This window comes from Ovis aries, chromosome 12, assembly GCF_016772045.2.
Source record: "Ovis aries strain OAR_USU_Benz2616 breed Rambouillet chromosome 12, ARS-UI_Ramb_v3.0, whole genome shotgun sequence".
NCBI lineage: Eukaryota > Metazoa > Chordata > Mammalia > Artiodactyla > Bovidae > Ovis > Ovis aries.
In genome coordinates, this window is record NC_056065.1 from 66587884 (window position 1) to 66601848 (window position 13965).

The 13965-nt window shown below is 38.9% G+C and overlaps 1 protein-coding gene across 1 annotated transcript in view; it reads left to right on the plus strand.

The window, feature by feature from the left end:
• HMCN1 (hemicentin 1) overlaps nt 1–13965 on the plus strand; it is a 552382-nt gene that overhangs the window by 446082 nt on the left and 92335 nt on the right. The window contains exons 72-80 of the mRNA XM_004013873.6: nt 4793–4934; nt 6194–6338; nt 6709–6836; nt 7120–7276; nt 8777–8898; nt 9095–9259; nt 11292–11399; nt 11838–11975; nt 12088–12222. Of these exons, the coding sequence (XP_004013922.3) occupies nt 4793–4934; nt 6194–6338; nt 6709–6836; nt 7120–7276; nt 8777–8898; nt 9095–9259; nt 11292–11399; nt 11838–11975; nt 12088–12222 (1240 nt within the window). The remainder of the gene's footprint in view (nt 1–4792; nt 4935–6193; nt 6339–6708; nt 6837–7119; nt 7277–8776; nt 8899–9094; nt 9260–11291; nt 11400–11837; nt 11976–12087; nt 12223–13965) is intronic.

Consider the following 13965-nt stretch of genomic DNA (forward strand, 5'->3'; position numbering starts at 1 on the left):
AGAGTCCTTTTGTCAGCCTTCTTTTCTCAGTCTTTGCTGGTGTAGGTAGTAGCTAGTTATGAGTCAAAAGACAGGTATTTTGATTCACATACTCTGTAAATTGGCCTAAGTATGTATCCCCTGGAGCTGGTGAATTAAACTTGGATTGAAACACTCATGTCTTTTCTTGAAAGAAAAGAAACCATCAAAGTCTCAAAAGAACTGACTTTTCTTGCCAAGTCCCTGGGCAAACCTGTTACTGACTTTCCTTAATCTAAACTTGGACCTCAGGAGTGACCCCAAGGATCTGTGAATCAGTTCAGTTCAGTCACTCAGTCGTGTCCGACTCTTTGCGACCCATAGACTACAGCACGATAGGCCTCCCTGTCCATCACAAACTCCCGGAGCTTACTCAAACTCATGTCCATCGAGTCGGTGATGCCATCCAACCGTCTCATCCTTTGTCGTCCCCTTCTCCTCCCGCCTTCAATCTTTCCCATACCAGGAGTCTAGACTGAAATCTTTGGAAATACAGTTACTGGCTCTGTGAGGCGCCCATGCTCTGGTGATACCTGTCTGCTCTCAGAGTATCAGAGCCTAGAATCCTAAGTAGCCTTTTAGGATTGGCTCTAAGCCTTGACTTTGAATGTCAGATTGTCTTTATCCTAATAGTTACTTATCCTTCTTTTTCCTCATCCTCTTAGTATAACCAATTGTGATACACTGAGTCTAAATAAAAGGAAATTATGTCCCTAATACCTAAGACAGAGAGACTTTAGCCATCATCAAATCACACAAACACTAACCACAGAGAGACTGGATTCTGAGAGTTACTAACGTGTTTAATTATCATGCATATCACTTAACAGCCCCATGCCTCAGCTTCTCTGTTTATTGTGTGCCTGCTATAATGCTACTCATTGTGATCACTCCTGACAATAATCCTGATCCATAAGGAGCTCATAGACTATCTGAAAATATACAGAAGTACATCACAGATATAGAAAATTGATACTGCTGATAAATTTTATCTTAGAGGGATATACAGAGGAGAAACAGTAAAAAGAAGCAAGTAACCCAGACTTAAGGATAGAGAATAGCCCAGGGGAGCCTCTTGGAAAGGGTGAGTTCAGTTTAAATGTTGGGTGAGAAAGAAGGGGACTCCAAACATAGGTGACAGTATGCACAAAGGCATTACAGGAAAAGGAATGCTGTTGTCTCAGGAACTGCAGGTAGCTTGGTATGGTTGAAGTAGACCTTGATTAAAATCCTTTGATGATTCTCCATAGATTTCAGGATTCAGGTTCAGTTGCCCAGCTTTGCTCACAAAGCCCTTCATGCTCTGACTTCTCCTCCATAGTCTTATCTCCCATGTGTGCATTTCACTCTAGACCACTAGATGTTCAGACAGAGACTGAGTAAATGTTAATGATGGAGAAATGAGGCTAATTTCAGATATGACCAAGTGACGTCAGTACTGGGACAGACTAAATTCAACAGTAAATGGTTAAAAAAAAAGAGAGAGAGAGAGATGAGTTCAGTTTTAGATATTTTGAATTTGAATTACCTATATATTATCCAACTGGAAATTCCACAAAGTTCTAAGAAATATGGGTCCATATTTACTCAAAAATATCTTTGATTTGGTGGTCCTCAATAGTATAGCCTGTTGTTGAAGCCATAGGTTTGTGTGAGGTCAACCAGAAAGCACGTGGTGTGAGAAGCCCTGTAAATGAGAATAACGCCTAAGACAACATTGACAATTAAAAGGTGAGCCAAGGAAGAAGAGGAGAAAAGTGGGACTGAGAAGGAACACTTGGAGAAGTTGCTGTACTGAAAGCCAAGAAACAGAGAGGGAGCAGTTAACAGAGTTCGCGTCAAGATACAAAGTAAAGTGTATTTATTGGCTTTGGTAATACACAGATGTGCTTCAAGATGTAAGCAGTCTTCAGTAGATTGATCAAAGGAGAAGACACGTTACAGTTGTTGGGGGAGTGAAAGAGGAGGAAGTGGGAATGACTGTGGACTATTATTTAAATGCAAAAGAGATTTGTATGTTCTTATCTACTAGAAGAGTTTGAAGATAGAGAACTAAGTGTGTTGAGTAGGGAAAGGATGGGACCCTGGTGACAGATGAAGAGATTAGCCTTGGACTGAAGGGACGACCTTTTCCACAGAGATGGAAATGTAGGAAGGAAGGTTGCATTCATATGCAAGAGGGAGAAATTGCAGGCACTTGGCTTTGATTTTCTCAGTGGAGTAGGAAACAGGGTCATCTGCTCAGAATAAGGTTCTAAGGAAAGAAATGAAATTTGGAAGAATCACTGGCAGTAAATGGGAAGAGATCCAGAGAAAGTTGAAGTGAGACTGAGTAAATAAGCAGAACTTACTGATATTCATGGAAGAAAGACACAAAAATCAACTCGGAACTTTTTATTAGCATAAAGTCCTGCTATACCCATATTGAACTTAAAAATTAACATATGTTTTGTGGAACTTCCATGTATATTGAAAAAAATCACCTGTTCTCATTAGAAATAATAAAAATTTACCACTAATGGCCCCTGTAGCAATTAAAGGCCTACAGAAAATATGTGGACTTTAAAGATAAATTGGCCTGAACTGTACATCTTAGTGTGAACAGCTTTTTTCACTAGGAATATATGTTTATCTGGGACAGACCCATATGGTAGAAAAATTTCATTTGGACTCTTCCTGAAGCAGATCCACTTTGGCACAACCAGAAAATATCAGCCTTTGTTGCTACCTGGCATATTTTTTAAAAGTTTATGAACAGTCCTCAGTTCAGTTCAGTTCAGTTCAGTCGCTCAGTCGTGTCCGACTCTTTGCAACCCCATGAATCGCAGCACGCCAGGCCTCCCTGTTCATCACCATCTCCCGGAGTTCACTCAGACTCATGTCCATCAAGTCTGTGATGCCATCCAGCCATCTCATCCTTGGTCGTCCCTTTCTCCTCCTGCCCCCAATCCCTCCCAGCATCAGAGTCTTTTCCAATGAGTCAGCTCTTCGCATGAGGTGGCCAAAGTACTGGAGTTTCAGCTTCAGCATCATTCCCTCCAAAGAAATCCCAGGGCTGATCTCCTTTAGAATGGACTGGTTGGATCTTCTTACAGTCCAAGGGACTGTCAAGAGTCTTCTCCAACACCACAGTTCAAAAGCATCAGTTCTTCGGCACTCAGCCTTCTTCACAGTCCAACTCTCACATCCATACATGAGCACAGGAAAAACCATAGCCTTGACTAGACGGACCTTAGTCGGCAAAGTAATGTCCCTGCTTTTGCATATGCTATCTAGGTTGGTCATAACTTTTCTTCCAAGGAGTAAGCGTTTTTTAATTTCATGGCTGTAGTCACCATCTGCGGTGATTTCGGAGCCCAAAAAAATAAAGTCTGACACTGTTTCCACTGTTTCCCAGTCTATTTCCCATGAAGTGATGGGACCAGATGCCATGATCTTCGTTTTCTGAATGTTGAGCTTTAAGCCAACTTTTTCACTCTCCTCTTTCACTTTCATCAAGAGGCTTTTTATCTCCTCTTCACTTTCTGCCATAAGGGTGGTGTCATCTGCATATCTGAGGTTATTGATATTTCTCCCGGCAATCTTGATTCCAGCTTGTGTTTCTTCCAGTCCAGCGTTTCTCATGATGTACTCTGCATATAAGTTAAATAAACAGGGTGACGATATACAGCCTTGACGTACTCCTTTTCCTATTTGGAACCAGTCTGTTGTTCCATGTCCAGTTCTAACTGTTGCTTCCTGACCTGCATACAGATTTCTCAAGATGCAGGTTAGGTGGTCTGGTATTCCCATCTCTTTCAGAATTTTCCACAGTGTATTGTGATCCACAGAGTCAAAGGCTTTGGCATAGTCGATAAAGCAGAAATAGATGTCTTTCTGGAACTCTCTTGCTTTTCCATGATCCAGCGGATGTTGGCAATTTGATCTCTGGTTCCTCTGCCTTTTCTAAAACCAGCTTGAACATCAGGAAGTTCACGGTTCATGTATTGAACAGTCCTCAATTGGACATAATAGAGTAGATATCATTATATTTCAGTATTTCATCTCAATATAGATCTCTGTAGTTTCATAATTTTTGGTCCCATGCCTGGATACAAAATAAATGCTTGACAAATATTTGTAAACCTAAATCATTTATTTACTTATTTTAAAAATGTTGAAGGATAATTGTTTCCTTTAAGTTAACCAAAGGTAATTTATTATCAGGAAACTTTCAGCTTTAAGTAACAGGCTTCAGACCTTTAACAACTTAATTGGGATCAGGAGGAACATATTTATTAGCGATAATAATTGGTGAACTTAAGCTTTAGGTATTATCCAGAGGCTCTAATTATGTAGTCAAACATCTCTGTTTTCCTTCTTTATCTCAGTGCTGCTTATGTCTTAGATTCACAGCAAGTTGTCCCCACATGGTGGTACAACTGCCACCAGCCTATGTCACCCTCACTATCAGATTCCAGTAAAAATATACCTTATACCAACACTTCCAGAAATGTCCTGCAGGGAGTGCTCGTGAGCCCAACTTGAAACCCTTTTCCATCCTTGAGTGGATCACTGTAGCCGTCACTGTGAAGAACAAGACACTGATTGTGCTCTTGCCTTAACTACACTCATAGAGATAGCTCCCAGGAGTTTTTAATCCAGGGTAGTGGTAGGGGGAGCAGACGAAGATAGTGGGAGACAGGTATGCTACAGTTCACTATTTGGTTACTTTTGATGATTCTTATTTCATTTTCCTGACATTTTAATGCTAAATTTTCCTTGTTGAATCCAGGCAACACCTCGAATAAGAATCCTATCTGGAGGGAGATACTTGCAAATTAATAATGCAGATCTAGGTGATACCGCCAATTATACCTGTGTTGCCAGCAACATTGTGGGAAAGACTACAAGAGAGTTTATTCTCACTGTCAATGGTAAGAAAGCTTAACCGCTGTTTTACAATTTAAAAATTTAGACAGGACATTCAGAGAGATAACATTTTTGTTTTTTATGAGCATACTAAACAAATTCTTGTGCTTACCTTATTTCTTTTGACATAGACAACATGTGACATTTGTGCTATAGCTATATTCAAACTAACTCAGCTTCAAAAATATACTTAAAGATACATTTCTCTTAGAGGACAATACGTGTCCAGTTGTTATCAGAATATTCTGATGTTTTATATCATTCAGATCAGAGCCACTGGAGAAGTTAATACACTAAATCTCTGGGTGACAAGTAGCCAGTTATTTAGTCACTTTTATTGATGTTGGGGTTTGATTATATATGTGCTAGACAGAAACTGCCATGGGATTGTAATTTTCTCAAATATAAAATCTAAACACTAAAATTTGCCAAATTTCAGGAATATGACACTGACTTGTAAAAACCACTCCTCTGATGTTTTAATAGATGAAATTTTACAAGTTGGATGACCCAGGCAGTTAATATCTCTAACACTAAAATTAAAATTCAAGTTTTGTATTCCCATGTGAACTCAGTGATTAGTAAAATACATGCTCTGAGACTTGCATGATTAATCACAGATGTGTTTTTTTTAAACAGCCCACTTTCTAAGCTTTATTTAAAGTGAAGTTGTTCCAGTGTTAACATTCTCTGACCATTTTTTGGCCAAAGAGAAATAAGAAATATCATCTTTAATTTGTATCATACCAGAGCTGGGTTTTTTTTTTTTTTTTACTCTTTTCAAGCCTCTTCCATAGAAAGATTTCACATACCTTGAGTGAGTGAGTGAAAGTCACTCAGTCATGTCCACCTCTTTGCAACCCCATGGACTATACAGCCTGTGGAATTTTTCAGGCCAGAATATTGGAGTGGGTAGCCTTTCCCTTCTCCAGGGGATCTTCCCAACCCAGAGCTCGAACCCAGGTCTACCACATTGCAGGCAGATTCTTTACCACCTGAGCCACAAGGGAAGCCCTTCACACACCATATCAGGGATTTAAAGCCTCTTCCCCACTTCATTTTTGAGTAGATTTTTAAATAAAATCTTATCTTGAATAAGGTTTTAGGAATTCAACCCCAATTCTATTTATACTAACCTGAATTAGCCATAGGCAAAGCCATATATTAGACTCAAATCTCAGCTTGTATTATTACCTAGTCAGAGTCTTAGTTCAGGCTGTGTTACTGATATAAATGAAAATTTCCACATGCATCTCTTTTATAGTTCCTCCAAGCATAAAGAGTGGCCCCCAGAGTCTTGTCATTCACTTAAATAAGTCAACTCTATTGGAATGCTTTGCGGAAGGTGTGCCAGCCCCAAAGATAACATGGAGAAAGGATGGAGCTGTTCTATCTGGGAGTCATGCAAGGTAACAGTTCTAGAAAAGGATGAAAATACTGTAGGGACTGAAATGTAAGTTTTTAAATATTTGATCCAATGCATTATTTGAGTCTTTTCATCTTAATATGAGAATGAAACTGCAGTATTTTAAAACCCTAACTCTAATTCCTAAAAGCTTGCATCCAAAATATAACGATTATAATGTATCCAAGATCATAAGTCCGTCTGCTATACCCCTTTTGAGAATATCCCTTTTTTCTACCAAGGGTATTACAAATTTCTGAAGCAGGAAAAGGACTAACAATGGATAACTGAGTCTTTTAAAATGCTCTCAGTTAAAATGTGCATGATCAGAAAGGCTCATATTCAGAGACCTTCACGTGTGATCTTTCTTCTAGATACTCCATCTTGGAAAATGGATTCCTTCACATCCAGTCGGCACAAGTGACTGATAGTGGGCGATATTTGTGTATGGCTACCAATGCTGCTGGGACAGATCGCAGGCGAATAGATTTACAGGTCCATGGTAAATATACGTTTAGGAACAACATCCAGTCTTAGAGTCAGATATTCTTTGGTTGCCTAAACCAGTGAGGTCATAGCACAGAGACCTTCAGGTCCAGGGCTCTATTATGAACAATCAGGACTCATGGTGAATGGCATTATCACAGCACTATGTAAGTGCAGAGAACCTTACTGTGTTCATAAATGTAAATAAGTTATCAGTGATTAATTTCAGTTTGGCAGAGATCCTTCAAACGGCATCCTGTTTGCTGAATGTGTTTTCTCTTACTTGGTAACTGTTTTAGTTCCTCCATCCATTGCTCCGGGTCCTACCAACATAACTGTAACAGTAAATGTTCAAACCACTCTGGCTTGTGAGGCTACTGGTATACCAAAACCGTCAATCAACTGGAGAAAAAATGGGCATCTTCTGAATGTGGATCAAAATCAGAATTCATACAGGTAAGGAGCAATTTACCTGCAAAATTCCACCAGCTATTTAGAAACATATTTTCCAAAGATTTAACATTTTCACTTTATCAGTGGGGACAGAAAATGTGTAAAGTATGAAGAACTAGCTAGTATGTAGAGAGCATATTATATTTTTCTTAGTATTGAATTAGTTTTTCAGTCTAAAGTATTTTTTTTCTGAATTATAGGTATAACTTCTCTTTCCATAAGCCCTGTGGATACCTGTCAGTGAGCTCTATAGCATTAAATTTCCATTCTGCTGCTGTTTGTAGCACCTTTTGTAATTTTATAATGACAAAGGATAAAAACATCATTTGGTATAAAAGAAAAAGTACTCTTTAAAAATGATATGAGTTTTAGTTGCAGAAGAGAAATCAAATTTTATACCTTCAAATACAGTGTTGGCAGCATGTGTAAGGTGGAAGAATAGCAGTTTTACCAATTTTCTGTACTCTTCCAGCTTTACTACCATTCTTCTTACTATGAGATCATATTTTTAAAGACTAACCTTAAAAATACTACAGATTTCTGATTCCTTAGATGAGCATTTCTTGTGTTAATAGATATCTTGTCAAAAGATTTGCTATATCACTAAAAACAAGGTTTCATAGACCTACCCTGATAAAAATCAATTCTGTTACATCTGGAAACATAAATCAGGAGGGTTTCACTTGAAAATCTGTTGCGTCTCTCTCTTTCTCATCCTTTTAATCCTTTGGCATTGGGGGTTTAATGACTTGAAAGCATACTCTATGTGGAAAATGCCAATGCCCTTGAATTAAGAAGCAGGTCAAATATGTTCCCATTGAATCAAATTATTCCCATTTATTGGTGCACAGTTTGAGGTAAGAAAACAGATATTCTTATTTAGATGACTTTAAATAATGTATGTATATTTACTCAGCCTTTTGTATATTTTAAGTGATTCCCATAACTTTGGTTTTGAGTTTATTTCAAGTTAGACTCTGATTTATGTACTGTGCATCTCCAAGGTATCCACCACATGTAAGGAGATACGTGAAGTAGGGAAAGCTGCAAGACAGACTTGTAGTTACCTATCGGTCAGTGGAAATAACCAAATTCCAAGCTGCAAAATTACTGTGAAATTTAGAGATCATCTATGTGAAGCATCTGAGATGGTACCAGGAATGTATTTGGTGGTCAGTAAAGAGCAGCTATCCTCAGTGTTCCCATTTCACTGTATTTCACCTAGGAGAGCATGGTTGGTCACGCTATCAGCATTCAGAAACTGCAGGGTTCCCTCTTAAGGCAATCATTCTATACCACTGCTTCCTGAAAATGTTGAGGTTGAGGCCCTGTTAACCCACTGCCATATAAACTTAAAGTTTGATACATAAAATAATGCTCACTTTAACATTTGAAGAAAGAGTTCCATTTCCCTCAGCTCCCAACATGGTACCATGTTGAACCAACTAGAAACATTTATGAAAACTGATATATGGCACCTCATTGCTTTGAAATCTCTTCTAGGCTCCTTTCTTCAGGTTCGCTGGTAATTATTTCCCCTTCTGTGGATGACACTGCGACCTATGAGTGCACGGTGACCAGTGATGCCGGAGAGGACGAGAGAACTGTGGATCTCACTGTCCAAGGTAGAGCTGGCTTAGTATGTGGACTGAAAGTTATTATAATGACGTCATTTGTTCTTTTCACCACTTCACAAGGGGGCTTCCTTTTCCACTTACCATTCACTTTCAATGTAGAAAGAGAAGGATTTATGAGTAGGCTTTGGAAATCTGTCAGGGTTGGAAACATGTATTTTCCTTTCCTTTTGTTGTTGTTTCTCAGTTCCACCTTCCATTGCTGATGAGCCTACAGACTTCCTAGTAACCAAACACACCCCCGCAGTGATCACCTGCACCGCTTCAGGAGTTCCGTTTCCCTCAATCCACTGGATGAAGAATGGCATAAGACTGCTTCCCAGAGGAGAGGGCTATAGAATTCTGTCCTCAGGTAAGACCCAGCTCAGTGATGACACAGATATTGACTGGTTTAGTTACTAATGGATGGCCTTACTTGAACTTTTGTTGCACCAAAATAAAAGAAAAAAATATATCGATATTCCTAGGCTTAGGCATTTGGGAAAAAATTCAGTTAGGGCTGAGAGGAGAATGAGGGAAAGGGATAGGAAAAAACCTGAAAACAAAATAATAAATAATAACTAAAACTGATCTGCATGTATTCAGCATGACCACTTGGATTTTATGTGCATATTTTCTAAACCTAAGGTTTGGAAAGGTTTCCCTGGTAGCTCAGTGGTAAAGAATCCACCTGTTAATGCAGGAGCTACAGGAGTCACATGTTCAGTCCTTGGGTCAGGAAGATCCCCTGGAGGAGGAAATGGCAGCCCACTCCAGTATTCTTGCCTGGGAAACCCCATGGACATAGGAGCCTAGCGGGCTGCAGTACATGTATGTGGTAGTCATGTCCAATTCTTTGCAGTCCATGGACTGCAGCCCACCAGGCTCCTCTATCCATGGAATTCTTCAGGCAAGAATACTGGAGTGGGTTATTTCCTTCTCCAGGGGAATCTTCCCAACTCAGGGATCAAACTCAGGTCTCCTGCACTGCAGACAGACACTTTACTGTCTAAGCCACCTGGGAAGCTCAGTCCATACGGTCGCAAAAGAATTGGATACAACTTTGCGAATAAACAACAACAAGGTTTAAAAATTTTACTGGTTGCCTTTGAGTGAACCATACTTCTCTGGCCAAATAGAATGTCCATTCATTTAATAAACATTTAGCACCTAAAATGGACTATGTACTCCACTAAATTTCTGAGGATCTAAAACTAAGACAGGGTTCTTGCTTTCAAGTTTTCTATAATTTAACAAGTACGATTGGGTGGTAAGTGTTATGATGTGGCTGTTTTTTGAGGGTGGTTGTAAACACCATTTATAAAATTTAAGCTCTGAAAATTTTCTGTATTAAAGAGAAAAAATAATTCACCTAAATGAAAGTACAGGTGATTCACATTCATGTTTCTGAAAATTCATCCTGCATTGAGGAGGATGATAAAAAGTAGCAACTAACATCCTGAACATCCTGGGGCTTTATGAGTGTGTGCATCTTACGCTAAGAGAATTCATTTCTTCAAAAGAAGGAAAATAGTGAAAGATGAACTTGGCTTTCATAGCAAAGTATGTTGACTATCTCAGAAATCTGCATAGATGGGTAGCAAGTAAAATCATAAAATATAAATTAACTATTCTTCACCGCAAAGTACTGTGCTAAGAGAACAGTTTAGAACTTTCTCAGAAAGAAAGAGTTACCCTATGACCCAGCAACTCCACTCCTAGGTATCTACCCAGAGAAATAAAAACATATGTCCATGCAAAGATTTGTATGCATATATTCATGTAGCAATCTTCTGAATAGCCAAAAATTGGAAGCAGTGTAAATTTCCATTAACTGGTTAATGGATAAACAATGGGGCTCACTTTACACAATGGAATTCTATTTAACAATAAAATGGAACAAAAATATTGATACATACTACAACAGATGCAACTCAAAAACTATGCTCACAGTAGAAGTCAGACACAAAAGATTTTGGTATGATCCCATCTAGGTAAAATGTCCAGAAGAGATCAATATTTAGAGACAGAAAGTAAATTAGTGATCAGTGGGGTTGAGAGTGAGGCAGGACTATAAACGGGGGTAAGATTTCTTTTTGGTGTAATGAAAATGTTCTAAAATTAAACTGTGATAATTGCATGAGTCTGTAATATGCCAGGAGTTACTGAATTGTACATTTAAGATGGCTGAATTTTATAGTCTGAAAATTCACCTAAATAAAGTTGTTAATGGTGGGGTTTTTTTTGTAAGTTCTGTGCTAGGTAGGCACAGGGAATACAAGTAGGACTACAAGCCAAGGACCCCCATGCCAGGGGGACAGAAACACAAAAATCAGAGAGACATGGTTTATCAAACCAGAAAACGAGGGATGCCCTATGCATGAAATTCTTCTTTCCTTTTTTAGGAGCAATTGAAATACTTGCCACTCAACTAAGCCATGCTGGAAGATATACTTGTGTTGCCAGGAATTCAGCTGGTTCTGCACATCGACACGTGAGCCTTCACGTTCAAGGTATGAAAGGGTACTTATTCATTAAAATCTTGTTGTTATCTCTTTAAGTCATGTTTTTTCTTCAAAGATGGTCCTGTCTAGGGTCATAAACCACAGTAATATTTTGGGGCTATGAAAGCTGATAGATATTCTTCAGCAGACTAAAGAAAGCATACAGATGACAAACCACAATGAACAACCTCTAAATTATTTTCGTTGAATTTTTACGATCTGTTTCTGATTTTAGTCTTTTCTCTGGAGTTCTTCTAATGGAAACTGGTTACAGTAACAAGACTCAAAAAGCAACGTGATATGACTGATATGTACTTTTCCCTGGGGCAATGAAATCACTAATATTTTGGAAGTATGAATTCAGACAGGTTTAACCTCACGGCTACTGTAGACATTTATGCCACTAACTAGCATTCTTGCAATATTTCTGTTGATTGGTTCTTACAGAGGCTCCAGTCATTCAGCCTCAGCCAAGTGAGCTGGACGTCATTCTAAACAATCCCATTTTATTACCCTGTGAAGCAACAGGGACACCCAGTCCTTTCATCACTTGGCAAAAAGAAGGCATCAATGTCATCAGTTCAGGTACTGTTTCTCTCAAGACAGTCGTGGCAACTCAGTTTTATAATTCAGAAGTCAGTATAATCTTTTTAACAAAAGTAAAAATTCTTCTCACCCTGTTCTAACTGTGATGTAGGTAGAAGCCATGCAGTTCTTCCCCATGGCGGCTTGCAGATTTCCAGAGCTGTCAGAGAGGATGCTGGTACTTACATGTGTGTGGCTCAGAATCCAGCTGGTACAGCCTTGGGCAAAATCAAGTTGAATGTCCAAGGTAAGTAAATATGCTTATAGCAGTGCCTATCAAAATTCCTATTATGTCAAATAATGATGCTGCCATAGTCCTTCATATTCTTAGTTTACATTATTCTATTTGTTGTCTATTCTATTTCTATTCTGCTACTTTTTTGAAGAAAAAAATTGAGTGCTCGGGTGGTTTGGGGGCATTATTTGTATAAGAAAACCGAGACGTCTCATATTTTAAATTTCTGTGAACCTCCATTTGGTACTTCTATTGTAGCACATATTTAAAGTGATTTTTAAAACCATTTTCTCCATAATGCTACTCTGTATACATTACAAAACACTGGATTGTAATATCCACTTAAAAATCATAATTGTTTTTAATTTTACAAAATGACAGAAGTTCTCAAACCAAAAAGTAAGTGATATTGCAAGTAAACCAACTTGATGAGAAAAAATATATAAGAAGAGAGTGGGTTTTTTTTTTCATAGTTACCTTACATTTTCTTGATGTAATGTTCATATCTTGCATGCATTGCTTTTGTGGATAACAACCTGACCTAGAAATAGGTTCTAAACTACTCAGTTCACATTGGCTGGTTTGAATTTCCTTGTAGTGTGATTTTCCTAGGGTGAATGAATAACTGTAGTTAAGCTCACTTACTTATCTGCAGGTTATAAATCTGATTTCCTTGTATTTTTCAACAATTTTAATAAACATTTATTATGTTAAGTAGAAATACATTGAACATTCAGTTCAGTTCAGTCGCTCAGTCGTGTCCGACTCTGTGACCCCATGAATTGCAGCACACCAGGCCTTCCTGTCCATCACCAACTCCCAGAGTTCACTCAAACTCATGTCCATCGAGTCAGTGATGCCATCCAGCTATCTCATCCTCTGTCGTCCCCTTCTCCTCCTGCCCCCAATCCCTCCCAGCATCAGAGTCTCCCAATGAGTCAACTCTTCGCATGAGGTGGCCAAAGTACTGGAGTTTCAGCTTTAGCATCAGTCCTTCCAAAAGAACACCCAGGGCTGATCTCCTTTAGAATGGACTGGTTGGATCTCCTTGCAGACCAAGGGACTCTCAAGAGAGTCTTCTCCAACACCATATTAAACATTACAGACGTAATATTTTTTATGGTGTAAGGAAGGAAAAAACAAAACCAATCATTTCTGGAGGCACCATTAGAGCTGAGATCTGAATGACGAGTGAGGATGAGCCATGTAAAGGTAGCAGAGTACCCACAGAAGAGAAGGCAGTGTGTGTAATGGTCCCGAAGCAGGAAAGGGTAAGAAAAAGAATCGTGGCAGATAAGGTGGGGCCAGTGCATGGAACACCTGAAAGACCAGAGGAGGGGAAAGATTTTCTTTTCTGTGCAGTATTGAAGGCTTTCCATGATTTAACACAGACTTTTGTTTGGTTTTAAGAAGCTCTCTTTTGCTGGTATGTAGGTAATGATTTAGAGAAAGCTCAAGACTAGATCTGGAAGAACTAGTAAAGTGCTTAGGCCAGGTGTCCCCGACCAACAGGATCTAAGACCTGAGGTTTGGAGGTGAAACTGATGTAATAATAATAGAAATATAGTGCACAATAAATGTAATGTATTGAATCATCCCAAAACCAGTCCCCCTCCTCAGTCCATGGAAAAACTGTCTTCCATGAAACTAGTTCCTGGTGCCAAAAATGTTGAGGACCACAGCTCTAGGCATCATGCGATATGGTCTGGCTGGGGGTGGTAGTATTTATGAGAGTCACAGGGGTAAATGAAAAAC